General features: G+C 36.8%; 3 protein-coding genes across 5 annotated transcripts; 2 read left to right on the top strand and 1 right to left on the bottom strand.

Annotated features, from left to right (window-relative positions):
* The first annotated feature begins 1,453 nt into the window (after positions 1–1,453).
* Positions 1,454–4,887, top strand: LOC104228628 (protein MAINTENANCE OF PSII UNDER HIGH LIGHT 1). Its single transcript, XM_009781112.2, has 3 exons — positions 1,454–1,817; positions 2,905–3,039; positions 4,309–4,887. Exons 1-3 carry the CDS (start codon positions 1,629–1,631, stop codon positions 4,732–4,734), a joined length of 750 nt encoding a protein of 249 aa, XP_009779414.1. The 5' UTR covers positions 1,454–1,628; the 3' UTR covers positions 4,735–4,887.
* A 1,806-nt stretch (positions 4,888–6,693) lies between these two features.
* On the top strand, positions 6,694–9,816 carry LOC104228627 (cytochrome P450 98A2-like). The gene is made up of 3 exons (XM_009781111.2): positions 6,694–7,206; positions 8,401–8,798; positions 9,018–9,816. Exons 1-3 carry the CDS (start codon positions 6,714–6,716, stop codon positions 9,660–9,662), a joined length of 1,536 nt encoding a protein of 511 aa, XP_009779413.1. The 5' UTR covers positions 6,694–6,713; the 3' UTR covers positions 9,663–9,816.
* Positions 9,817–10,509: 693 nt separating this feature from the next.
* On the bottom strand, positions 10,510–18,859 carry LOC104228626 (65-kDa microtubule-associated protein 5). 3 transcript variants are annotated; one of them, XM_009781110.2, is made up of 12 exons: positions 18,696–18,859; positions 17,366–17,569; positions 17,014–17,268; positions 16,701–16,916; positions 15,666–15,821; positions 15,476–15,515; positions 15,356–15,400; positions 13,503–13,651; positions 12,148–12,235; positions 11,463–11,536; positions 11,313–11,387; positions 10,510–10,951 (listed from the first exon to the last, which is right to left on the bottom strand). In XM_009781110.2, exons 1-12 carry the CDS (start codon positions 18,777–18,779, stop codon positions 10,700–10,702), a joined length of 1,638 nt encoding a protein of 545 aa, XP_009779412.1. In that variant the 5' UTR covers positions 18,780–18,859; the 3' UTR covers positions 10,510–10,699. The 3 variants fall into 3 exon arrangements, with proteins under 3 accessions (XP_009779412.1, XP_009779411.1, XP_070016728.1); XM_009781109.2 differs by having other exon boundaries at positions 15,356–15,515; XM_070160627.1 differs by lacking the exon at positions 16,701–16,916 and having other exon boundaries at positions 15,356–15,515.
* Positions 18,860–25,832: the final 6,973 nt, after the last annotated feature.

The raw sequence follows: 25,832 nt of genomic DNA, 5'->3' as shown, positions 1-25,832 counted from the left end.
TCCGCTTGCGGAATCAGGTAAGTTAGCTATGGACATTTTTTGTGTGTGTGATAGAGAAAATGTGGCTGCAAAGGAAGAAATGAAAAGCGTTGGAACCGGAAAGAAATTAATGAGGTTGGACCGGAGAGTAAATGTTGTCAGAAACAAATAAATGAAAAATACTATGTTCATCATGTGCATGAGCAATTAAATGTCTACAGAGTCTTTGAAAATGAGGTCCCGGTCAACTTTGGGAATTGGGCTTAGCAGTTGTATAACCGCTCTCAAAATAATAGTCGATATATATATAATTGTATGTTATATGCAAAAATTATACAAAGTTTATATATTTTTCAGCTACCAAATGTATATAGTTTTCGCGTGGGCTAAAAGTGAATATATCAGTGTATAAACATATTAAATAATAATAATGAGAACAATGGTAAACATCATATGCCTTCTCCAGACTCACTAATAACCGTACATGACCTTTTTGATTACTCGAACCTAAAACATATGCTAAAACTCAGAAACTCAGATTGCGACTCATGCAATTGAACTGCCCGCAAGGCGGTTGAGATGGATTTATCTGGCATATATTATTTTACAACAACAACCCAATAAAATCTCACGTCTGGAGAAGATAGTGTGTACGCAAACCTTACCGCTACCCCGAAGGAGTAGAGAGACTGTTTCCGAAAGACTCTCGGCTCAAGAAAACAAAAGGACAAAATATTAGTATCAGCAAAGATATCATATGAAAAACAAGAACAACATGAAATTTAGAAGAAAGATGCAACATTGCCACTAACTATCTTAGACAAAACCCTACCAAATTGGTCTCGCAGTGGTACAAAATAAGGAAAGACTGGTCTCCATCCACATATATTAAGCTTTAATTTACTTCATCGACTATTATGGTGGTATAATTTGTCATGTGCCCACTTCGATTCAATTTAGGCCCCGTTTGTCTTTGAATTTTGCAAGTTTTTGATAATTTTTTGACAATGAATTTTTCAAAAATTTTAAATTTTTTTCCCCGCTCAAAACTCCAACATTTCTGTGGAGCGATCTTAGATATACGCAATTGAACGTAAGAGACACCATGGAATATTTGGCTGCTCGCACTTGCTTAGCTCAGCCAATTTAGAATTTTCACAAGCAATGTTATTTCACAATATATTTGTCACAAACATAACGTGCCAAATACAAACAAAACTATCTTGAAATTTATTTCAATGCATATTTACATAAAATATTTTCCTTAAATATAATCTCTAAATTTTATTATATCTCATATAGTGCCGTTTATTTCTGCTAAAAACCATACTTTTCGCAAAATCTTATATTTAATCAATTTTAATAATCAAAATTTAGTACTCCATTTTGGATGTCACAAAATGACAAAGAGGGATATAGTTGTCATTTAATACTTTTAGAAAGAGTGAAATGTAGGACACATAACCCACTCAACGTGCATTCAAATCAAACCACAAAAACCAAAGCATCCTCAAAAGGAAAGGATTTTCGAGGCTCAAACACAGCCAATCGAAGAAGCAAAAAATTCTACAAGTGGTTCTGCTTCATCTCCTCAATATACATAATAGGCACAACCATTTGAAAGCTTTTGTTGGGCAGCTAAAAAAATAATGGCTTGCGCTGCGTTATCAGCAAACAGCTGCGCCATAGCCTCATCTTCGAGTGGACGATTGAGCTTTTCCACATATCAGAAAGACTCAAAGTTGAGACAAAGGCAGAGTCTTATCCGATTCAGAATTAGGGCAGCTTCAACTGATGATGCTGATTGCAATGATGAAGAATGTGCCCCTGATAAGGAGGTCAATTTTCCTCTTGCTTAATTATATACTACTTCTTTTCCTTGTTGAATTTGTGTATGTAGATTAATACTTGTTGACAGATTGAAAACGCAAGCGGGAATGTACAGTCTTGTACTCCCTCGAGTGAATTTTTTTCTTTTTTCTTGAATTTTTGAGGAATTGTTTAAATACGTAGAGAATTCTCAAAATGGCTAACAATTATGGCTACTTATGAATATTTGGGGGAAGAAAATACTATAGTGTTGTAATTATAGACTATTTTATTAAAATTAGTTAAAGACTGTGCACGGGCTCTTTTGAGTGATAATGATATGTTTATGTCTACTGCTACAACTTGTCAAGATGGCAGCAGTAAGCAGTTTAATTTCATTTAGAATGTATAAGATCGGCGAGCCAGTTCTGGAAAAAGCTGCAAAGGAGATTTGTAATAGTTTAGGCATATAGAGACACATGGAATACTTTTTTTTTTCTTATCTAATGAGGAAATCTTTAAGTATGTTGCTACGAATTAGGAAAAAACTAGAGCAAATTGATTTTTTTTTGGGGAAAGATTTATTGAGAGAAATACCATTTGATATGACTAGCTGTTAGAAGGATGTGGATAATGAAGCCTTCGTATCTCCTTTAGAGCGAGTTTGAGAAGGAAGGAGCAAACTTGGTGTACATTTCTTCGTAGCTTTTGCCTTTTTGTGCAACATTAAAATTCAGACATTCCTAATAAAAAAAGACATTGTATTTGAGACATTAATATTTAAAGAACTTCTCAGCTAGCTCCTTCGCCGATATTAAGCTTATAAGTCGGGGGGAAAAAAGGAAAAGCACAGTCGATAGCTCACAGTATCACTGTTAAGCCATTTCAAATGTACCAAAAGCATTTAATCATTATTTTTCATCAATAATATAAAAGTTTGCAAACAATACCTATACAATTTTTGTAGTAATTTTGAGTTTATGTCTCCTCAGCCCATATTTTAGAGCTTTTTATAATAATCATTATTGAATCGACATTGTATGTCAATACTGTCCAGCAAGATGGTAGTTCACACTGGAAAAAGTATTGATACGATTTTTTTTTCTTTTGAAACAGGTTGGGAAGGTGAGCATGGAGTGGGTAGCTGGGGACAACACCAAAGTGGTTGGGACCTTTCCACCTCGCAAGCGTGGCTGGACTGGGTATGTTGAGAAGGATACTGCTGGGCAGACAAATATATACTCTGTTGAGGTTAGTACTTCTATGTTCTGCAATTACATAAGTTCTCCTGAAACTACATTGTTCAGATGGTATGGAGCAAAAGGAAGTTTCAGATTATGGCATGCCTTAGCTCTTCACATGAGAAACTATCTCGTAGTGAAATCTGTCTGTTGAATTACAAAAACGAATCAATCTTTATTTCATTTTGTTGAAGTTCAGCTTCAAGTATCAATATAGTATTACCACTGCAACTGCAAGTTATTTATAGTGATGCTTGGACAGAGTAAATGGTTGTAGGCTGTTTCACTTTTTACTGTGAGGTATTGGGCTGGAAGGCCCACCCATATGAGTTTTCTTAATCCACATATGCACTAGACCAAATCTAGTTTTGAGAAGGAGGGTTTATATATTTCTAGCTTTATTCTAATTCTCAGCTTTTCTCCGCACGGGCTAAATCTATCTTCCATTATTCTAGTGAATAGTAAACAAAAAAATACATCAACAACCAGTGTGGGGTCCGGGGAGGCCAATGTGTTCGCACACTTTGCCCCTACCTTGTGGAGGTAAAAAGCAATTCACAGCATGTTTGAAAAAGATAAACAGTAGTATATTCAAGTGAATAGAGCCAGGTGGGCATAGCCAAAAGATCAAGGATGTTGGCCATGTAAAGCTGAGGAAGTATAGAGATCTCAGACCTCACATGCTCAGTGTCTAAGGTATTTATGCTAGAGATATCATGAATCTGGTCTAGGAAATATCAGGATTCTAAATCTAACTTTCATACCTTACATCCTTTGCTATTTCACTTGGGACAATATATGGAGCCAGGATGGCATAACTAAAGTATGTAGGCTATGTAAAGCTGAGGATGTAGAGATCTCAGATCTCAAATTTTCAGGCCCTAAGGTATTTATTCTAGAGATATCATGAATTGAATCTTGGACATATCAGGATTCTAGAAAGGAGTCATGCGATGAATCATAACATACCAATTGCTCTTCTGCTTTTCCACAAGACAAGCCGTTTTGCTTCTCCTGATTGCCAATGCTGATCAACTCGGCCCTTTTCCCTGCCCCCTGGCCTCTCACTTCATTTAGGATCAATGTGATTCTGTCCAAAATCCATCTCAGCTACTGAATAGTTCGGTACAATATATGATGGGCGAGAGTATATCTTGGCAGTATCACACTGAATCATCATCCTCTTTTAGCCCTTTTTAGAGGAAATATTATTATCTGAAGACCTGTATGGATTCAGTTATGTTATCTGCGTCGCTAACGTTGCTCACTTTGGAAACAGCCTGCAGTTTATGTAGCAGAAAGTGGTATCAGCTCTGGGAGTGCAGGCTCCACTTCTGATGGAGCAGAGAACACAGCAGCTATTGCAGCTGGGATAGCCTTAATCTCTATTGCAGCTGCTTCATCGATACTCCTTCAAGTCGGGAAGAACTCACCTCCTCCGGTACAAACAATGGAGTACTCAGGACCATCCCTTAGCTACTATATCAACAAGTTTAAGCCAGCGGAAATAGTTCAAGCTTCAGTAGCACCAGAAACCGAAGCACCAACTGCACCAGAAGTTGTTCAAGCTTCAGTAGCACCAGAAACTGAAGCACCAAATGCACCAGAAGTTGAAAGCTCTGCTCCAGAAGCTCCTGCTCCCCAAGTTGAGGTCCAATCTGAAGCCCCTCAGGACACTTCAAGCTCAAGTTCTGACATCTCTTAGGACAAACCATTTAGTTTTCATGTTATATATTGGTAGATGACCTAGTATATATATATTCCAGTAAGTTTTTGTAATACTATTATTCAAAGAGAAATATTCTGCGTGTCAACAATCAATTTAATTGAATTAGTTAAATGATCATATTCCGTATGAGTCATCTGTATATGTTATTTAGGTAAATCTTATGTATTATGTACTGATCTCTATCCACTAGTGACTATATACACTTAAGGTGGGTCCGTTTTACCAGTAAAAACAATTCTATATGTTCTATCCCAGCTTCTCTTAATATACTCTTACTTCTTTCCATTTTTCTCACCCTTTTTTTTTTCAATTTTGCAGTTTGCCCGCATGTTTGGAAAAAAAAGAGTTGTAAACCTTTCATTGGCTATACCTTAATTCCCATACTGGATACCTACTTAAGGTGGGTCCATTTTACCAACCACATCGTTCTATGGGCGGGCATATTGTTTTCCAATCTTCATTAGTATTTCCAACAACTGCTCCTAAAGCTAAAAAAGAATACGTCTGTGTGGGCGCTCCTATATATTGACAGAGCCAGAATTTTTACAAAGAAGTTCAAAAAATAAATAAAAAATTAAATATGTGGAGAAGCCAAGGGGATTCAACATCTTATACGTATACATATATTACTTTTTTTACCTCACATACACAGTGTAATTTTCGAGAGAAGGGGGTTCGGATGAACTCTTCTGCCTCCCTAGCTCAGCCATTGCTCGTGTATAGCTCATTTGTCTTTACAACGATAATAAGTATACCTGAATTTCAAATAAGATGAATCAACTATATGATTCTCACTATTCATATTCCTCATTTAAATACAAGGCTAAATGAATTTGAATTCTTAGGCATCATGTAAACCTTGCTATGCGCTGTATGTTTATATTAACCGTGGAGACACGATGATTAATTAAATAGCTTGATCGAATGTGAACTAAGTGCATTTGTTTTGTTTAATAAAATTTGTCATATATAAGAACATCCTCAATAACGTCAGGATATAATAAGTTCGTAAAAATTTTCATAGAAGATAAAATATTCAAAACATCATACATGTTACTAACATTGGCATTGAAAGACAAAAGGAGGGAGGTTATTGTTATATTGAGAATTATGTCTTAAACACTAAAAAGTTAAGTGAAGATCAATAATTAAATTTTGTTTTATTCCTCCTTTCGGAAAAAAAAAAAAAAAAGAGCACATCATGGGCTATTTGACAATAAATCAGAACACTCTTGCATTTGCGTCAAACTCCCATTGTCAAGAGTTAGTCAAAATGTTTAAACAAGAGGTGTTAGATATTTTTACCTTTTTTCCTATTTATATATTTCAGTCCTGTTACGGAGTATTAATCGTTTAATCAAACTTAATTTATTTCAACATATTTAACCTTCCAAAAAGTATTTACTAATTTTTTTTTCATATTCACCGGGAACAACCTCTCTGCCCTATTATCGGGGTAGAGGTAAGATCTGCGTACACACTACCCTCCCCAGACTCCACTTAGTGGGACTTTACTGGGTCGTTGTTGTTGTTATTCGCCCTTATTGTTCTAATTAATGAAACATTTATTGGAATAAAAGGTATTTTAGAGAAATTTCGTAATAATTAAGGATATTGTATATCTTGCTTAAAAGGGAAAAAAACTTTAAAAAAAATAAATACTACTATTAACCAAAGATATTACTAATAGATAAACTCACCCTATACACTTTCCTCACCAATCAAAATTTCACAAGATTCGTATGCCTAATTTTCTTTTTCAAATTTAAAATCCCCAACCCTTCGTGTTTTCCATTTTCTAAAACCAAGACAATACTCTTCACCAAAAGCACCAACAACCATTTCCTTAAAAGACTAAAATACCCTTCACCAACTCCCTCCACCTCCCTTTTCCCTCTCTGTCTCAGTTGTTATATAAAACCTCCTACCCTTCTAATCCTCAAATATCACTAACAATGGCTATTTCTTTAGCTGTTGCAATTCCTTTAGCTTTCATTTTCACATTTATAGCTTATCACCTTTACTATCGTCTCCGATTCAAGCTTCCGCCGGGCCCAAGTCCACGGCCCATCGTCGGAAATCTGTACCAGATAAAGCCCGTCAGGTTTCGATGCTTTTACGAATGGGCCCAAACCTACGGACCTATCATTTCGGTTTGGTTCGGGTCGACCTTAAACGTCGTCGTTTCCAGCTCGGAGTTAGCTAAGGAAGTTCTGAAAGAAAAGGACCAGCAGTTGGCTGACCGGCACAGGAGCCGATCGGCGGCTAAGTTTAGCAGAGACGGGCAAGATCTTATTTGGGCCGATTATGGCCCTCATTATGTTAAGGTTAGAAAGGTTTGTACAATCGAGCTTTTTACGCCCAAAAGGCTTGAAGCCCTTAGGCCCATTCGAGAAGATGAGGTCACTGCTATGGTGGAGTCCATTTACAGAGATTGCACTAATCCTGGTACGTTTTTACTAAAATTTAGCCTTCCTCTTTTGTTTAATGTTCTTATGTATTTTCAGTTGGTTATTTAATTTCCGTTTATTAGTTTTTACTGTAATGGCTATGATGCTTAGACACATTATCGAGTAAAACCATATTAAAACCTTAGAATCCACTCAGATTATTTTGTATTTGAGGTACTAAAATAGTTTCCTTTTTAGAATATTCATGCCTTAAAATTTCCTTTTTTACTTTAGTAAATTACTGAAAAATTATAGTATGAAGATGTCTATACTTTTACTCCTAAAAAGTTTAATATCTAGCTCTTTCAGTTTTAAAGGAAAAAACACGACTGAATATACCCGCTCTAGGAATATTCAAAAAAGAATTGTTTCTTTCTTCTGTATGTGGAATTTTGAAATTTCTAATTGTCCAGTCTAAGTAAATCTCCTGGATACATCCATATACGTGGATGTAGATAAGAAAAGGAGTTATTCTTTCTTTATTAGGAGTTGAGCTTTCGTTTGGTTTGGTGAATGTTTGGTGCCTTGGTGGTTCTCTTTGTTATTTGGGACCCAGGGGGTTGGTGGGTAATGGGGTCAAATAATATGGATGGGTTGACTAATATCAACCTAACCTTTTGCAAAAAAAAGAAAAAGAAATGGTGAATAGTTGACCATCTTAACAAGCAGGCGTGTTTGGTGGTTAATGATAGTACTTGAAAATGGTACACCAAACTTTGAAAAGACCCGCTATAATCGCTAAGTTGGTCTGTCCAATGTCATGTGAGGATCACGTGACATTATGATCACCCTGCAAAAAAATCATTATTTGGTGTCTTACTGCTTTTTATATTAGGATCTAACTTATAGATGCAATTACAATGTAAAGAATTTTTACGTTATGTAATTATATTTTAATCGTTATGGCAGGTATCTTCCTTTATTTTTTAGGCTACTAATCCCACTGTTATGGGACAATTACCTATACTTATATTTTAGATGATATTATCGACAACTAGTACAAGTGAGGCTTGCTCAATTGGTAAGAGCACCTCCACCTACGACCGTTAGGTTTTGGGTTCGAGTCACCATGGAGGGGAAGTGTGGAAACACTATAGATCCTCCTAATTTGGAAGGGGTTAAAAAAAAATATCTCGAGTACTCAACCGTGAACATATGGTGCTAAATGCCTAAGAATATGGTGTTTGTGTAGATAATGTGGGGAAGAGTCTGCTGGTGAAGAAGTACCTTGGAGCAGTGGCCTTTAACAACATAACAAGACTTGCCTTTGGGAAGAGGTTTGTAAACTTTGAAGGTGTGATGGATGAACAAGGAAACGAGTTCAAGGCGATTGTCGCTAATGGATTGAAGCTTGGAGCATCCCTTGCCATGGCCGAACACATCCCATGGCTTCGCTGGATGTTCCCTATTGACGAGGACGCCTTTGCTAAGCACGGGGCACGTAGGGACCGTCTTACTCGAGCTATTATGGAGGAGCACACCCTTGCTCGCCAACAGAGTGGAGGAGCCAAACAACACTTCTTTGATGCATTGCTGACCCTCCAACAGAAATATGACCTAAGTGAAGACACTCTCATTGGCTTACTTTGGGTAAGTAAATTAATAGACACTTACCTCACAAAAAGAGCTAAAATGATTGCTGCCACGTTCTTATGAGATTCAGCCATTTGGCGCTCCGAGTCGCTCTGATTCACAAAAATGAGCTAAAATGAGAAATGAAATATCTAATGGATTATGCTTAGATGAACACCTATAATACTGAGTGCCATTTTGGGGATGAACTCTGAACTGGTCTCATTGAAATTGCAGGATATGATCACAGCTGGAATGGACACAACTGCAATCTCTGTTGAATGGGCAATGGCTGAGGTGATCAAGAACCCAAGAGTGCAGCAGAAGGCCCAAGAAGAGCTCGACCGAGTGGTCAGCTACGAGCGTGTGATGAACGAAACAGACTTCCCCAACCTCCCATACCTACAATGCGTGGCCAAGGAAGCGCTAAGGCTGCACCCTCCAACTCCTCTAATGCTCCCACACAGAGCCAACACCAACGTCAAGATTGGTGGCTTCGACATTCCTAAGGGCTCCAACGTGCATGTAAACGTGTGGGCAGTTGCTCGCGACCCAAAGGTATGGAAGAACCCATTGGAGTTCAGACCTGAGAGGTTCCTTGAGGAAGATGTGGACATGAAGGGACATGATTTTAGGCTACTCCCATTTGGTGCTGGTAGAAGAGTATGTCCAGGGGCACAATTGGGTATCAACTTGGTCACCTCTATGTTGGGCCATCTTTTGCACCATTTTCATTGGGCTCCTTCTAATGGATTGAGCCCAGAGGAGATTGATATGGGTGAGAACCCTGGGCTTGTTACCTACATGAAGACTCCATTACAGGCCGATGCCACTCCCAGATTGCCGGCGGAGTTGTATAAACGAATTGCAGTGGACATGTAAAAGAAAACCAAATGGGAAGAATAGGATTACCCAGGTGCAAACAGCCACTTCCCAGAAAAAGTGTTTTTGTTTTTTTTTTGTTTTTGTTGTACTTTATTTGTTTGACTTAGTTGTTACATGAAGAGTCAAATTATTACTACAATTTGAGCCCAAAGTCCAATTTCTTTGATTTTTTTAACTTTAATATCAGTTAGTACTTCATTGAAAAATTATAATGTTTCTGGAATTCTGGTTAGTTGTGTGAAAACTACAGCTGGTACCCGGATAATTAAATCTGTTCAACTTTATATATATATTTGGAGGGAGGAGAATAATTCAGTTCATTGTCAAGTGACTGAATAGTAGTAAGATCTTTTTTCTTTTCTTTTTGCCAGGCGATATATGACAATTTACAGCATTATACTTCGGTCAAGTAAACCAAGCTCACAGAAAAAAAGAAATCTTTTACTCTCGAGACCAAGTCATCGTAAGAAAATACTGAAAAATCTTTCCAAAGTGAGAAGAGGGAAGGCGCGCTACAACTAACATAACAGCCAACTTTAGAATATGCAGAAAAGTTCACAAAACGCATAAGCTACTACAGTAATTTATAACTCCCTATTAACATCCTTGTCATCAAATAGGTTTTTGTGCAATTTCTCGTTTTCAAACTTTGAGCCTGCATTATCAGCACTCTAAACTCCTTTCTGAAGAATATCGCATGTGGGATTCTTTGCCAAATTGAAACTCAAAACTCTAAAGGGTCATTTAGTCCGTTACAAATTTGCACATAAAATTTGGTTAAAGTTATGTCCAAACACTAAAGCCAAATTACCAGACATCTGATAAGACAATTCTGCAAAGAAAATGAAGAGGACGATATATGCATTTTCATTCCCGAGTTCATAGCAGACTTCTAAAACCTCTGTAAATGGGAAAAGAATAATGAATACGCGTGGCCTTTTATTCTGATATGCTATACTACCACAAAGGACAAATGGCTTAGTTTGTGCAAAAACAACAGTATGTATGATCTTTCTACGAGTCAAAGTTTCAGTCTATAATCCTCCAGACTTCTGATCATCTTTCGCAAGAGCTACGTAGTTTACAGGTATTACAGCACCAACATTACCGCTCCCTCTCTTTTCCTTCCCTATGGACACACCATAACGACCTGAAGGTGTAGATACACGACGACTATTTGGAGTACCAAGTATTGTGTTAGCATTACCCAGAGGTTTCTTGGCAGACTTTGAACCATAGATTGTTTCTTGTTCTGCAGCAAATTGATCTTGGAGCCGTTTTTGTTCCTGAAATATATACACTATAGTTGATCATCCAAGCATCCAAATCTAACTCCTGTGCTATAATGACAATGGTATGCACGGTTAAAACATCCAACACAATTATTTTCAGTTTAAAGCACACATACTAATAGATAGTTCACACAACATATACTGCTAATACGATCACAATCACAATCACAAGGCAACCAACAAAAGTCCAACAGTTTAACTAGAAGTGCTAATTATCTATCAAAATCAACCAAGACAAAATAACAATGCAAAGTTTATGATATAGACCCTTGCTCGGCTAAGAGTAGTTCTTCTCTAACGTCAGAAAAAAAAAGATTCAGAAACAAGTATCAGACAGGAGAATAAAAAGTGATACCCGAGATCTACGCTTCTCTTCTTGTTTCTCCTGTCGTGAGATGATGTACTCTTCCAAAGTATGCAACAGAGGGGCCTAGACACAAAAAAGTTATGGTCTGAAGCTACTGCCACAAAATAATATCTTTAACAAAGAAAATGTTGAACTCACTTTGTGATACAAAAATGGCATTCCTTTCTCCTTCTCCCAGGCCTTTACCTTGGCGGTCAAGTTTTCAATAAGAGCTGCATTATAGGTTTTTTCAGTCACTATATGATAATTGCTGATATAGAAAGAATATTCAAACATACTTTAGATTATTAAAATTGCAGAAAATAGACCTGAATTTAAAATTTACCAGGTTCTTCATTAGTGTACTAGGTGATTACCACCTTACATACAGGCTACAAGCACCTTTTTAGGCTTAGCTGATCAATGAAATTTACATAATATACCAAGTAACATGGAACAATAAAAAGAAAAACCAAATGAGTAGACCTGAATGGTACTTTAACTTCAAGTACCAAGCACTCTCTGAAACTGAATATTTAGTTTCCAGAGTGGACAACCAACCCAATGGACCAAAAGAATGCAAAGAGAAATAGGTGAACTAGTATGTTTGTTACCATAAAAAGAGAAGAAATTTGAAGATAGGAAAATAAAAAAAGGAAAGCAATGGGGCAATGAGCAAAAGCAAGAAGCTTCTGCATATAAGTAATTAATATAGATCCACAATTATGCATAGGATTATCCTCCAAAAGGGAACAGTTGATTCACAAAGCTACTAATAGTGGTCGATCAGGAGAGAACGAGGGAAGAGGTGTACATCACATGAGATAAATGAGTACAGGCTCACATGGTATTTTGCTGACCAAAATCCGCGCTTTCTCTGCACGTTTCAAGTTGATGTGGACACCTTTCCCAGCACTATAACGATTTTCATCCTGTAAAACAAGTGAATCATGATTTAGTGGGAAGCCAAGTTGCAAACTGTATCTTATACAGCATCAGATCTATTACGCCCTCAAAACGCCTGAACTAAAACTAGTCAAGCCATCTAGGGAATAAGAAAAGGTAAAGACTCATGATTCAAGTGAATGATAGAGATGAAGGGATGAGCAAATCGAGTTAACATGTTATCACCTAGTTTTGTAGACTGCACGTATGTTTCATATTTTATGCCAGCATAAGAAGCATGTAATACAGAAAGGGTCAGTTTATCTGGGGTATCACAGAGAGCACCCAAAACAATTTGTGGGACACATCCAACTACCACAATGCCCAAATTTTAGCTACACAAATGAATAATTAGACTGATTGATATAAGCTATCAACCAATTGAGAACTACTTGACTGCACTTAAACACAGCATTTGCTACCAGCCTATAAGCACAAACAACTTAGAAAAGGCCAGCAAGGCATGCCTCTATGTAACTTTTGTAGCTTGACCACTGGTATCACAAAAAGCTTATAATACTGTCTGTCTACCAGGGCTTTAAGCACAAAGTACAATTGATTTCTGTCTACCAGGGCTTTAAGCACAAAGTACAATTGAAGTGTTAGCTTTAGTGAATAAAGGACGTAGATGATAAGAAGAATTAAAAAAAATCATATGTAACCAAAAGAAGAAAAATGCTAGTTCTACAACTATACCTATATGGACCAAAATATTGAAAAACTGCAATAAGTGGAATGAATTTTAAACCATGTCAATCAAGTTCAAAACAATTTTAAATTATGATTCACATTAGTTGCTAATTTTCATTTCAATTTCTTATTTCTTATGCCAAAATTCTAACATATTTATCCAATTCTTAGTAATTAAGATATCGCTTTGCAAACTATATTAATTATGTAGCGTTGTCCTCTTTTAAGAACACTCATGAACGTACACGGTGTATGCTGCGAAGCACCAACTCCACATTGAACTGAGCTTCGCAAGCAGACTTTTGGCTACACTAAGTTTGACATGCCAAACTTCCCTAAGTAGCTTGCAACAGGTATTAGATTATGACATATCTTTGAAAGATATAAAGTTGACCTACAATATAAGGATCTTAGAATGTTTGAAGGATGGGTGCAAAAAGGATAAAAAAGACGAAAATGAAAGAGGTAAATTCAAATGCATGTCCTTTATGTACAGGTGCTCCATATGATTCATAACTGAGTACAATGCAAAAGTAAACACCTATATTTATGTCGATGTTATACCTTTTCATACTCATCAAGCCAGCTTTCCTCTTGAGATGCATGTTTCCACTTCTCCACTTTATCCAAAACTTCTTTCCTGCTAGCAGCTTGCTCTTTGGCTTTCACCACCTGATCATCCATGCTTGAAAGAAGATAAGAGAGATCACTGCCTGTATTGGATTATGATAAAAGAATGTATAAGAGATCGTAAACCTAATACCAATGAAATCTATCTTTCAATTCAACTGATGATATATATAACAATAGAGACAGTGTTATCAAAGGCGCGCCAAAAGCGCGCTTAAGCCCTGAAGCGAGGCTTAAAACATATTGAGTGCTTCGCCTCGCTTAGTGGGCGCTTCAGCATTGTCATCAAAGCTCTAAGGCATACTTTTCCTTGCCAATGAGCGTAATCCTGAAGAGGCCACACTAAACAATTGATATTTCACTTTATTGTAAATATTCTTCAATTTCTTAGTCCATATATTTGGTATGCTTATAGATGTTAGTTTTGGACTACACATACATATTTGTAGTTTTTTTCTATTTGGCCTTTCTTCGTTAAAGCACACGCTTTATTTACGCTTTGCGCTTAAAGCCCCAACATACCTTAGAGCTTTTTTGCACTTTTTGCCTTTGATAACACTGAATAGACATGCTAAGATGCAAGAGGCCTGGAAACATTTGCATTCCTGCTTCAGAGTATGGGCTAGTGTGTTACTGAACTAGATCAACAGAAACCGAGAATGAAAGCACAACTCAGCTAAAAAAGTACATGTCCTCTTTCGAATCATTAGTATCAAAGTTGTAAACTGTCAATTGATATTGACAGTACCCCTTTCTCCCAGCAATTTTAGTATATATTCTTTCATTTCACCAAAGGTGATAAGGAGCCATTCATGGAGAAAACAAAAGAGAGCAAAAATGAGGGGGGAAAACATATCTTGTGAGGAGGGGAATACAAGCTACTAAGATCGGGACTCTTGACCTAAGTACTCAGTAACTGCAATGGCAGCTAGTAGACTTGCTTTGCTGCGGAAACCTTAAGCCTAAGGCCCTAAACTTATTAGAACTGTTGCCCTCATCCACTACTCAACCATATGTAACTCCAGTTAGGAGGATCCATCCAATAGTTTAATGATTTGCTTGGGCCATCTAAGAGGTAAGGCCTCCTCTCATTGACCATAGGTTAATGCCCTATCCCTTCTCTTGTTGCAGTTGACCACTCATTTAGAGGTCCTTCAGAACCTCTGGAAATAGTTCTTTGAAGATTTTAATCTTCTCATCTATTGTGAGAAAATCCATTTCTGGTAGAGATTTTGACTGCTAACTCAAGCTGTAACCAACAAAAGTTTCTTTGGAGTTGACCATTCAAAAGAAGGGATATGCAAGAGCAGAACATGCCATCAAGGACTATATCATCTCCAACATAAGGACTTAGATCCCTCACTAACTGTTCTTTTCCAAGTCAGATGTAAAGAGCCTAATACACAGTCAAAATGCAATTTATAACAGGTGAGACTGAGAGATGGCAGATTCTTTCCTTTGTCAGCATATGAAAGCTAATCCAAAACAACCATTACTTTTCAGAATCACCCCCACCAATTTGCCTCTACCAAAAAACATACACACCACCGCTAAAAGATCACAAATGGATTTAACAGGTTTCTCACTTAAAACCCAGCACAAATAATTACAACAATAGAAGAACAAATGATCTGTTGAAAGTTGAAACAAAATAAGGAAACTGAAAGCAGGAATAATTCAAGAGAAAAATCATTTTTCAAGAGAAATTAACTTTTGTTTTAAGAAAGAAGCAGTTAAATCCCATCAAGTCACACAACAGAAATGAGCATAAAGTAAACTGAATGTACCAGACTCCATAAGCTGGATTAAAATCTGGCGTGCAGTCTCAATATCTACATCCATATGAACACTCCTATAAATTTCCTCGAGCTCATTTTGTCTCTTAAATATCAATTCCTTCAGCTTACCGGTCTTTAGAACATTTAAACGCTCAACTTCCACTTCAGCCTACCAAGATAGAAATGAGAAGCAGTAAGAGACTACAGAGAAAGTACGTTAGTTGAAATTGAAAACCAGAAGAATATCTTCGCGGGATTTCTTCCCACATCCCCCAAAGACTAAGATGAGAAAAGAGAAAGGAATAATGACTCAATGTACCTGCTCAACGATGTGAATGGCAAGAGATCCTTGTTTAGATACCTCATCAATAGAGGAAGAAACTAAGGAAGTAATATGGTTAAACCTCAGTTGTTCCTCCATTGGCATGTCCATAAGGTTCCAAAGTTCTATTAGGGAGCTGCCAAGATCTTGAAGCTTCACCAATAAAATAAAATGAAAAAGAATCAATATCATTTTTTATAAGGTTAAGTTTTATTTAGTAATCAGCATTAAATGTATGCCGGTATAGACATTTAAGTGCTAATCTAGTGTTCAACACGGGACCAGAAATACCCTAAAGATTCCAAACTGGGAACATTTTCTTGACCTTGAAATACCGAAGTTATACTATCTTGTGTGTTAGAAATATCCGTAGTTCACTTTATACGCTTCATAAAACAGGTGCACTCACTGGAACATGGGTCTAATGTCCAAATCAAACAAGGGGCAAGGTTCCAAGTGACCGAGCGTCAATCACCACAATGTATAAACAAAAATAAATTGGACCTTCTCCAAAGATCGGGTTTCAAGAAACAGAGGACTTTATCATTTAAAGGAAAGGGATAAGCTCCATCATATAAACAGCTTGGCTGCTGATGGAATCAATATTAACGAGTGCATTCTAAATAGGGTAGTTTAAATCTGAAATTAATGGCACAAAAGCAGAATAATTAACAATTCTCAGTCATGCTTATCCATTTATATTCTTAGTTGTTAAGATTTTGTAGCAAGTACCATTCTGTTAATCATTTCATGCAATTTAGCCGAAATTTGAGTAACAGCAACACATATTTCAAAATGTCATGTGACCAGAGACTGATACGGAACAGTACTTGCATGTTATCAAATTTAGTGCTGTAAACAAGAAGGCGAATGCACCACTAGGTACACTGATATGATTAGCATCCATGCAAGTGTATTCAAAACGAATTAAAAACAAGCCTGCAAGTTTGCGCCCTATACATTTTAGGGAGACTATTCCACTAAATGTGAATTGCGAAACACTGGAAAGATTGTGATTGATAATTCACCCACCCTTTCTAGCCGCTGCTGTTTCAATTGCTTCAGTGAATTGACTTCACTGGTCAAGCTAGCAAGTGTTTCATTGCTTATGCTCTTTGATTGTACAGTCATATGATTTACTAAGCTTGGATTGATATTAGCTATTATCTGCTTGAAATCAAGCGACATAACAACCGAAAGCTCATGAATTTCACTCATATAGCTATTCACTCGTTGCAAACGGAGTTTCTGCATTAAAGGATGAAAGTTAACAGATTGAATTGAAATGATAAGTCATTTGTTTCATTCCAGTAAAAATAAGAGGCAGAAAAATCAGTTGAGGAACCTTTTCAGACTGAAGTTCCTGAAGATGTGACTTCAGTTCTCCCAATCTCTTAGCTGTCAGGTCTTGTTCATCTACTTGAATATCTGTGGGGCCAATAACTCTGTCATTTCCTGCTATTTCTGCACAAATCACCGCTATCTGCGTTTCTATGTTCAAGAATTCCTTAATCCTTTCTTGTTTCTTTGTCCTTATGTCCTTTAACACAGGATCAACGACAGACAATTTCTGCTTAAGGGTGCCTTTTATCTTTCCAGACTAAAAAGGAAGGAAAAAAGTAAATTATAAATTTAAAAAAAAAATATAAAACCTGAATACAGGAAGGTTAACAACTCGAAGGAAACAAAGGACAAACCAATGGCAAAGAAGCTTGTTCTCCAAGGGCAGAAACAAGTTTGGAAATTTCTGCCTCAGCCTCAGCTAATGACTGATGCAATTCAGCTCTGTATTTTCTCTCTTTCTCTACATTTCTGCGGTAAATGTCAAGGCATTCCTGCTCAACCTGAAGAAGCTTCTTGTCCCTCTCGCTGTCACTCTCACCAATCTCATCCCATATTTCCTTCAGACAAAAAAAGAAAGATTATTTGATTAGATTCTACCTACAATATAAGTGATAATTCAGCAGATGAAATAAACTAGAAAGAATATATATTCTTGAGGGTGTCGATACTGACACAAGTGGGGAAGTAGGAGCAAAACGCATCATTCTCCAAATTAAGAAAACGTGAACTTCTATTAAAAAAATTAAACATACTCTAATACACTTAATAATAAATAGAGCAATAACCGAGCTATCAAGATGTATACTTAAGATGCCAAACAGGAGCCCATAACGAATACAACAATCAACCAAATTTGGCAAATGACATTCGCAAACTGTTGAAACATCCAATTCGTTAAACCAACAACCAAGAGATTTCTACTTTAAGAACTCTCCTTCACTGTCAGTTTTTCACAATTTCATTTGTGGAACAAAGAATACACCCGTTATTGGCAGGGAAGGGGTTTGGACGTACCCAATAGCTTTTGCTTAAAACTTGTATTTGTATTAGAAAATTCATAAAATATGTATAAATATTTAATTGTGAACCCAGTAACTAAGACAAACTATGGGTTCAGTGATAAATTCAGAACTCATAAACTTCAAATCCTAGCTCTGTCTCTGGTTATTGGCATATCTAATAATATACCACTGAAACCTCAAAGGTCAAGCTTGTAGCATACAACTCTTATCTACGATAAATTTTAGATCTTCTCCTATGTGTGTGTGTGTGTGTGAGTGCAGATATGTATGTATGTGTGTATACCAGAAAGAGAAGAGAAAAAGGAAAAAAAAAAAAAAAGAGCAACAACAAGAACAAACCCATTTGATAATTAAAACATACATTACTATAAAAACGAAGTTATGGTTAATTCTCAACAAATCCTACTGCATCTCCCGCACAATTAAAAAAAAGGAAACAAGAAAAGAAAGCACAAGAACCTAAAAACTGATTGAATAAATATACTCAAGAATACAATTTAATATTCCTATAGTATCTCCCTACAACGCCAATCCTACTCCACAAAAAGCTCTGGTTACCCAAAAGAAATTTTTTTTAAAAAAGGGCCAAATATCACTTTCAAAATCACATTCAAACAAAAAAAAAAAAAAAAGAAGAAGAGGAGGCGTTTGAAATGAATACCTGCAATTGTTGAAGAAGAGTGGCACAAGTAGTAGTGCCCGATTTAGAAAGAGAGAGCGGAGAGGAACCACTCATTGACGACATTGTCTGTTTCTTTTCTTCACAAGAAAAACCCTAGCAATCACTGAGTAGAAGAAGATCGCTGATGTTCTTCAAATTTTCACATTTAGGGTATATTTATTGTGTTTAAAAGATTTTTGGCGTTATAAAGTACTGAGATTTTCGCTTTTTGTTTTTGGGCGGGAAAACTGTTCTAAATTCTAATATTCCTCATTTATCTCCTTTCACCTTTCTTTTATTCACTTTTCCTTTTTTTTTTTTTTGTTTTTGTTTATTGTCCTTCATTTCTAGAAGTACATATTTTATAAGAGTAATTTGTTTTGGTGTAATCCCAAATTAGTTACTAGTATCATATTTCCCTTTTGAAAATCAATTTAACTAAGCTTTAAAATTAAATTGAATTAAATCAACTCAGTATTTTATATTTAAATTTTAGATATTCAAAAACTATATGAAAAATACTTCAAGTCGTAATTTTTCTCATATTAATGTATATAAAAAATATTTTAAAATGTTGATCAAAGTTCACAAAGTTAGAGTTTCAAGAAACAAACATGACAACTAATTTGGGATGGAGGGAGTACTCATTAGTAACTACTCCGTCCATCTCAATTTATATACTCTATCATGCTTTATTTCTTAGGTTGTCCGTAAAAAAATATCATACTTTCTTATTTGAATAATTTAACCTTAACTTCCTATTTACGTAATGAAATGAATTATAATGTGATACCCGATATGACATTCCTCATAAGAGGGGATACATGTGGTATTAGCGCACCGGTCATCATATCCATATCTACCTTTCCCACCCCATCAAGGTATTAAAGCGCGGATTGGTCTCGACCACTATTGCATGTTATTACCCCTCCCACTCTTATCAGTCCCGGAGGAACTTAGGACTACTATTCCAAAAATGGGAGGGATATTAGGCTAACTTTTAGGTTTCAAAAGGTGAAAAAGCTAAGGCGACATGACTTTTAGGTTTCAAAAGGTGAAAAAGCTAAGGCGACATACAAAACATATAGGACTGCATATTAGGGGAAACATGTAAACAACTAAAATGCTCATGTATACCTCCTCAAATAAGGCACATAAATAGCATGACTTAAACACAGGTAGGGTCTGAATTTAAAGTGCTAAGGCAAGGAGAATTTTAATTGTTGAGGCAGACCAGTTTATTATATAACTCAGATAAGAAGTCTGAATCAGGCATGTCTGCGGGTTATAGTAGTTACTGATTAACAAAGGCGGATTTAGTTTTCATTGTCATTATCACCTAAGGCTTGCCTAAGTGTTTGGGTGAAATCCTATAAACATGATATCTATTGTTGATTCAGAAGGTAGCAAAGCAGTAACAGTTCTACAACAAACGATTTGAGATCATATAGACATGCTTTCTAAACCGCGTTGAATAAAGGAGTAAGGTTGTTTAAAACTAATTCAGAACAATACGAGTTAGGATGATTTTAAACTAGACTGGTTTCAACCTATCAAGCAGAAGTTGAGAAAGTTCAAAACGGACATAAGTGTGAAGATCAAAGAAGAAATTACCAAGCAATTTGATGCAAAGGTCATTCGTGTTACACGGTATCTCACTTGGTTAGATAATGTTGTGCCTGTGCCGAAGAAAGATGGCAAGACCAGGGTGTGTGTCGATTATCGAGATCTTAACAAGGCGAGTCCAAAAGATAATTTCCCACTGCCCAACATCCATATACTGATTGATAATTGTGCCAAACATGATATTGGTTCTTTTGTGGATTGTTACGCGGGTTATCATCAAATTCTAATGGACGAGGAAGATGCAGAAAAGATGAGGCTAAAAGTGACCTTTGTTAATCAATTCGATGAGTTTGATGTAATTTCTAAATAATTGATTTCAGTTGAAAATTATATGCCCTACCGGTAAGAGGGATCATTTTATGTTGTGATTTTGTTTAACCGAAATTATTTGAAAGAAGGAAGAAAGGAAATGAAATTTTTTAGTTGGCACAATGTGCAAAATACTTGTGATTCAGAGTTGAGGATGAGATCCTCACATTTTTATATGATATGAAATATTTAAACTGGGCTACAAGCTGCAGAGGATGTTATATAAGGACGAGGTCCTTGTGGTGAAAAAAAAGGGTTATGTGTTTAAAATTCTCCCTTGTGAAAATTAAAAATTTGTACTATAGTACTTATAGGGAGTCATGCCTATGAGGCTTATTTGAAAATTCTTGTACGAATATCTCTGTGCATAATTTACCAAATTGTATTGTAATTATTGAGTTTTAGCTTATGAGATGAGTTCCCAGGTGACGTTAAATGTGACTCATTAATCTGAGTAAGTAATAATGAGGTCTTCATGCCTCACATTCTGTTGTCAGTATTGTGAAAATTTGAAATGAGGTGGTGGTTAATATGAGATTTATTGATAATGATGAAATTATTTATGAACAACTATTAAGACCAGAAATGTGGTTATGATCATACAAATGATGCGTTTCATGTCAAAATATCATTGTGATAATGTCGGGCTTGTAATGCGGAGATTAGTGTTATTGATATACTTGTGGTACTTGTTGGGTTGTGGACATGCTGTTAGGAGTTGTTTTGGTGTTACTCTGACAGGTGCATAGGCCCAATTACAAGGGAGACTCTGCCGAAATATTTGAAAAATCTGGGAGTTAGTCAAATTTGGGGACTTAAGAAAGTTGAAATGTTGGAAGAATATCTAAGATCTATATGAAGTCGTTCGGTTCATTTGGTTGTAGATTGTGGGGTGTTGTCCCGGCTATGGTGGTAGTTTTTTCATGTTATGAGAAGAAATGACTTATTACGGGTCCAGGAAAGGCTATCAGCCTAGTTTAGTGCGAGCAGAATCGACCTGAAGTGGGTAAATGGATTTAAATAGTATTATGGGCTTCGTGTGAGTCAGATGTGTTCATTTTAGTATAGCGCTCCTCAAGGTGGGGTGTTGGAATATCATATATTGTTCTGTGTTCGCCAACTCATGTAATATTGTGATTGTGCCACGTGTGCTATGAAACAACATGATAAATTCCTATTCTCTGGGGAAAAGTCCATATTAGTTGTGTGAGTTGAGCAGTTCATTCCTGAATCATTTCCTTATGTATCTTGTTCGCAATATGGCCTATTGGCGCATTTTTGCATCATATGAGACCGTTGGTCATTGTCTGTGGTGATTGGTTGTCTGAGCAGCTCGTACTAGGTGATGCGAGACTATTGGTATCGGGGACCATTGCAGTGGGATTATGTGAGGTATATTACAAGGCAGTTACTAGTATTTGGGTAGTAATGAGGTGATGATTTTAGTCAAAAAGGAGAGAATTAATGTTTGGTTAACTCTGTAATTGGTTAGAAATTTCTGAACATCTCCTCCATTGTGGTTTTATCATCAGCATTATAACAGAATGTATAGGTATATCATCATATGCATTGGGAGCATTAGAGTCGTGAAATTTTGGCTATTAAGGTTCATGGAGTGTCATTGTGGTTAGATGGTGAATTATGCGATGCATGGTGCTAATTCAACAAAGGTACGCAGTTGTGTTCTGGTACCTCGTATGGTAGTTGATACAGTGTTTATATACAGGGAACAGGTCTGGCAGATAATTTCAGGTGTTGGAATTGGGTTCTGAGCTTATTGTATGGATAAAAGAGGATATCTGCAGATTTGATCAAATTAATGTGTCCATATGAGTTGTGGTAGCACGGGCAGGTGCACGAGGTGTTAAACAGTGATTTCAGATAACTTAAGAGCAGTTCTTGGAACGTTCGAGGACGAACGTCTATTTAAGTGGGGGAGAATGTAACGACCCGACCGGTCGTTTTAAGCTCTAGCGCGTCGTTCAGCAGTTGAAAGTCATGAACAGCTTCATTTTAGGTATATTGACTTGTACGTATTATCAGAATTGAATTTCAAGAAATTCGGAGTCAAATTGGAAAGAAACTTTTTATTGCGGCAATCTTAAATTGAAGAAAATGGCTAAGATTGGAATTTTGAGTAAACGACCATGGAATTGGGATCTGAAAGTTCCAGCATGTTTAAATGATGATTTCGGACTTGGGCGTATGTCCGGATTTGGTTTTGGATAAACCGTGAGCATTTCGGCGCATATTGTGGAAGTTAGTATTTTAGAAGAATTTCATAAACTTGGGTTGGAAGGCATTTCAGAGTTATAGATGTCCGTTTGGGATTCCGAGTCTGGGAATAGCTCTGTATGGTGATTCTGGAGTTGGGAGCGCAATCGGAAGTGAATTCGGATGTCCGGAGGTCATTTTGAAGTCATTTGGCTAAATATAGGAATTTGAAGGTTTTTGAGAAAATTCGACCGGAAGTGAAAATTTTGATATCGGGGTCAGAATGCGATTCTGAAAGTTGGTGCAAGTCCGTAATATCGAATGTGACTTGTGTGCAAAATTTGAAGTCATTCGGACTAGTTTTGGTAAGGTTTGAGACACTTAGTCTCTCTTAAGGAAGCATAAGTTGGAAAAGTCAACCGGATATTGACTTATGTGTTAGAGGGCTCGAAATGCAAATTTTATGGTTCGGATAGCTTCGTTAGGTGATTTGGGACTTAGGAGTGTGTCCGGAATATTTTTGTGATGACCGGGGTAGAATTAAGCTTGAATTGGCAAAGTTAGTATTTTGGCGAATTCGGGTTGATAGGTGAGATTTTGATCCGGGAGTCTGAATGGAATTCCGAGAGTTTCTGTAGCTTTGTTATGTCATTTGTGACGTGTGTACAAAATTTCAGGTTATTCGGACATCGTTTGGTCGGGTTTTTGATCAAAAGTGTATGTTCGGAAATTTTTGGAAACTTAGGCTTGAATTCGATGAGTTTTGAATAATTTGATATTGTTTGAGGTGTTTTGATGATTGGAACAGGTCTTAATGATATTATGAATTATGTGGGCATGATTGGTTGAGGTCCCACTGGCCTCGGGTGTGTTTCGGATGCCCAACGGGTCATTTTTGGATGATTTTTGCCGTTTTGAGCATAAATGTAATGATCTAAAGGTTTATTTTTAGTTCTAGAAATCCAAATTTGATTTCGAGACTTCCAGAATTTAAATCATGAATTATAGGACTGATCTGGAAATTTTGGTTTAATTTCATCAAGTCGCGATTGAGTTTTTGACGTGAAATGTGAGTTAATTGTTTAACGAGCGAAATGGGTATTGAACTGGGCAAACAAGCTCCGAATTGAGTTTCAATTGAAGGGTTGTGTTCGTATTATTATTATTTGTGACTCATAGGAACAAGAATCGTCTAATTCCGAGTTTGTATGATGGAGTTAGAGCCATTTAAGTGAAAAATGGCTGTGCTGCAAATTTCATAAAAAGCTGCTGTATTTTCTGCAACAGTGAACAGTAACCGCGCGTGAACAGTAACCACGCGGGTGAACATTGACCAGTGAACAGTGTCGTGAACAGTGACCCGTGAACAATATCGTGAATAGTGTCGTTAACATTTCATCCGCGAACCCAACCCATTTTTCCACCATTTTTGAGCAACCTTGAGAGCTTTTGGACGGGAATTGAAGGGGTTTTGACGGAAAGTGATTGGAGGTAAGTCCTATGAACTAAATACAAGATTATATTGTGCAATCATCCTTGAAATTCATGAAAATATAGCCAAATTGTAAGAAAATAGGGCTTGAAATTGAAATTCTAAATTTGGGATTTGAGGGGTCAAATGGACTCCGATTCTTGTGAATTTGGTATGTATAGACTCGTGGCGATATAAGGAACATTTTGATGTCAAAAATTCTGGATTTTGAGAAGTTGGCCCGGGGCTCGGGTTTTGCAAATTTCGTGAATTTCGATATTTTTCGATTGCTTTCGATTGGGTATTGTCCCTTTAGCATAATGCGACATATTCGTTGCGATTTTGGGCAGATTCGATGCACGTGGAGGCCAATTTGAGGGACAAAGGCGTCGCAAGCTAAAGAAGTAGCCGGTTCGAGGTGAGTAATTGATGAAGACGTTGATATCTATTATTGCTAATTTTAATTCCTATAGACATGATATCTAGTCGAACGTGAAATGAGGCAGACAGTATTTACTTGAAATTCCTATAGGCATGATTTCTATAAAGGTACTGATTTTAATGATGTCGAATTGTAACCACTTAGATCCTAAGAGCATGGTGTCTAAGTGTGATAATAAACATGCAGAATTGAAGACAACCCTTATAGGCATGTTATCTAAATGTAGAGTTAGACATGTAGAATTTAAACCAGTCATATAGACAAGTTATCTAAATGTAGAGTTAAACATTCAGAAAACAGGTCCTATAGGCATATTCTCTAGATGTAGAACATGCAGAATTTTAAAGAAAATATATCTTATATGCATGATATCTAAATGCAGAGTTAAACGTGCAGAACAACAGATCTTATAGGCATGACATCTAAATGCAGAGTTAAACATGCAGAACAACAAATCTTGTAGGCATGATATCTACCCTTGAGCATGCACAATTACCTAGCCCTTTTTCACTAGCCAACCCCAATGTTTATTACAAATTACTACAAACTGAATAATGAATTACATCAGAAAAGTGTAAAAGAAGAAGTTACAACTAGAGGAAACCTGATTATTGACTTTCTCTCATAGTTATGGAATAAACCACCTCAAATGCCATTTGTTCCAAAGTCTTTCTCAGACTTGAGTGTGTCAAAGTTCCATAAGGGTCTCAAGGGACCCCGGGCAGTGCTTAAACCCAAGTTTGCATAACCAAATAGAGATGAGTGCAGTGTGGAAGGGTCGGCCCTTATGTGTCCAAGTTCAGATGGAGCTCATGGGTCCCAAGGCAAGGTTCACACAAGAGGGGCGGGACCTAAGTCTAAGAGTATAGTGGAAATGCAGGAGCGGAGATTTTGTTTAAAACTTGGTTGAGAATAGTAAGGTGTAAGGGTAATTTGAAAACAGTAATAGTAAAGCTAACACTACACAGAATCAGCATTTTTATACAAAGGGTCAGGGGTTTGGGAATACATTGCAGGGAGCGTATGACCCTAAGAGGGGTCAGGTTTGGACATGCACAACAATAGCTGGTGTTGG

Source organism: Nicotiana sylvestris, chromosome 1 (genome assembly GCF_000393655.2).
Source record: "Nicotiana sylvestris chromosome 1, ASM39365v2, whole genome shotgun sequence".
Lineage (NCBI taxonomy): Eukaryota > Viridiplantae > Streptophyta > Magnoliopsida > Solanales > Solanaceae > Nicotiana > Nicotiana sylvestris.
This window is presented reverse-complemented; position numbering and strand designations above follow the sequence as displayed.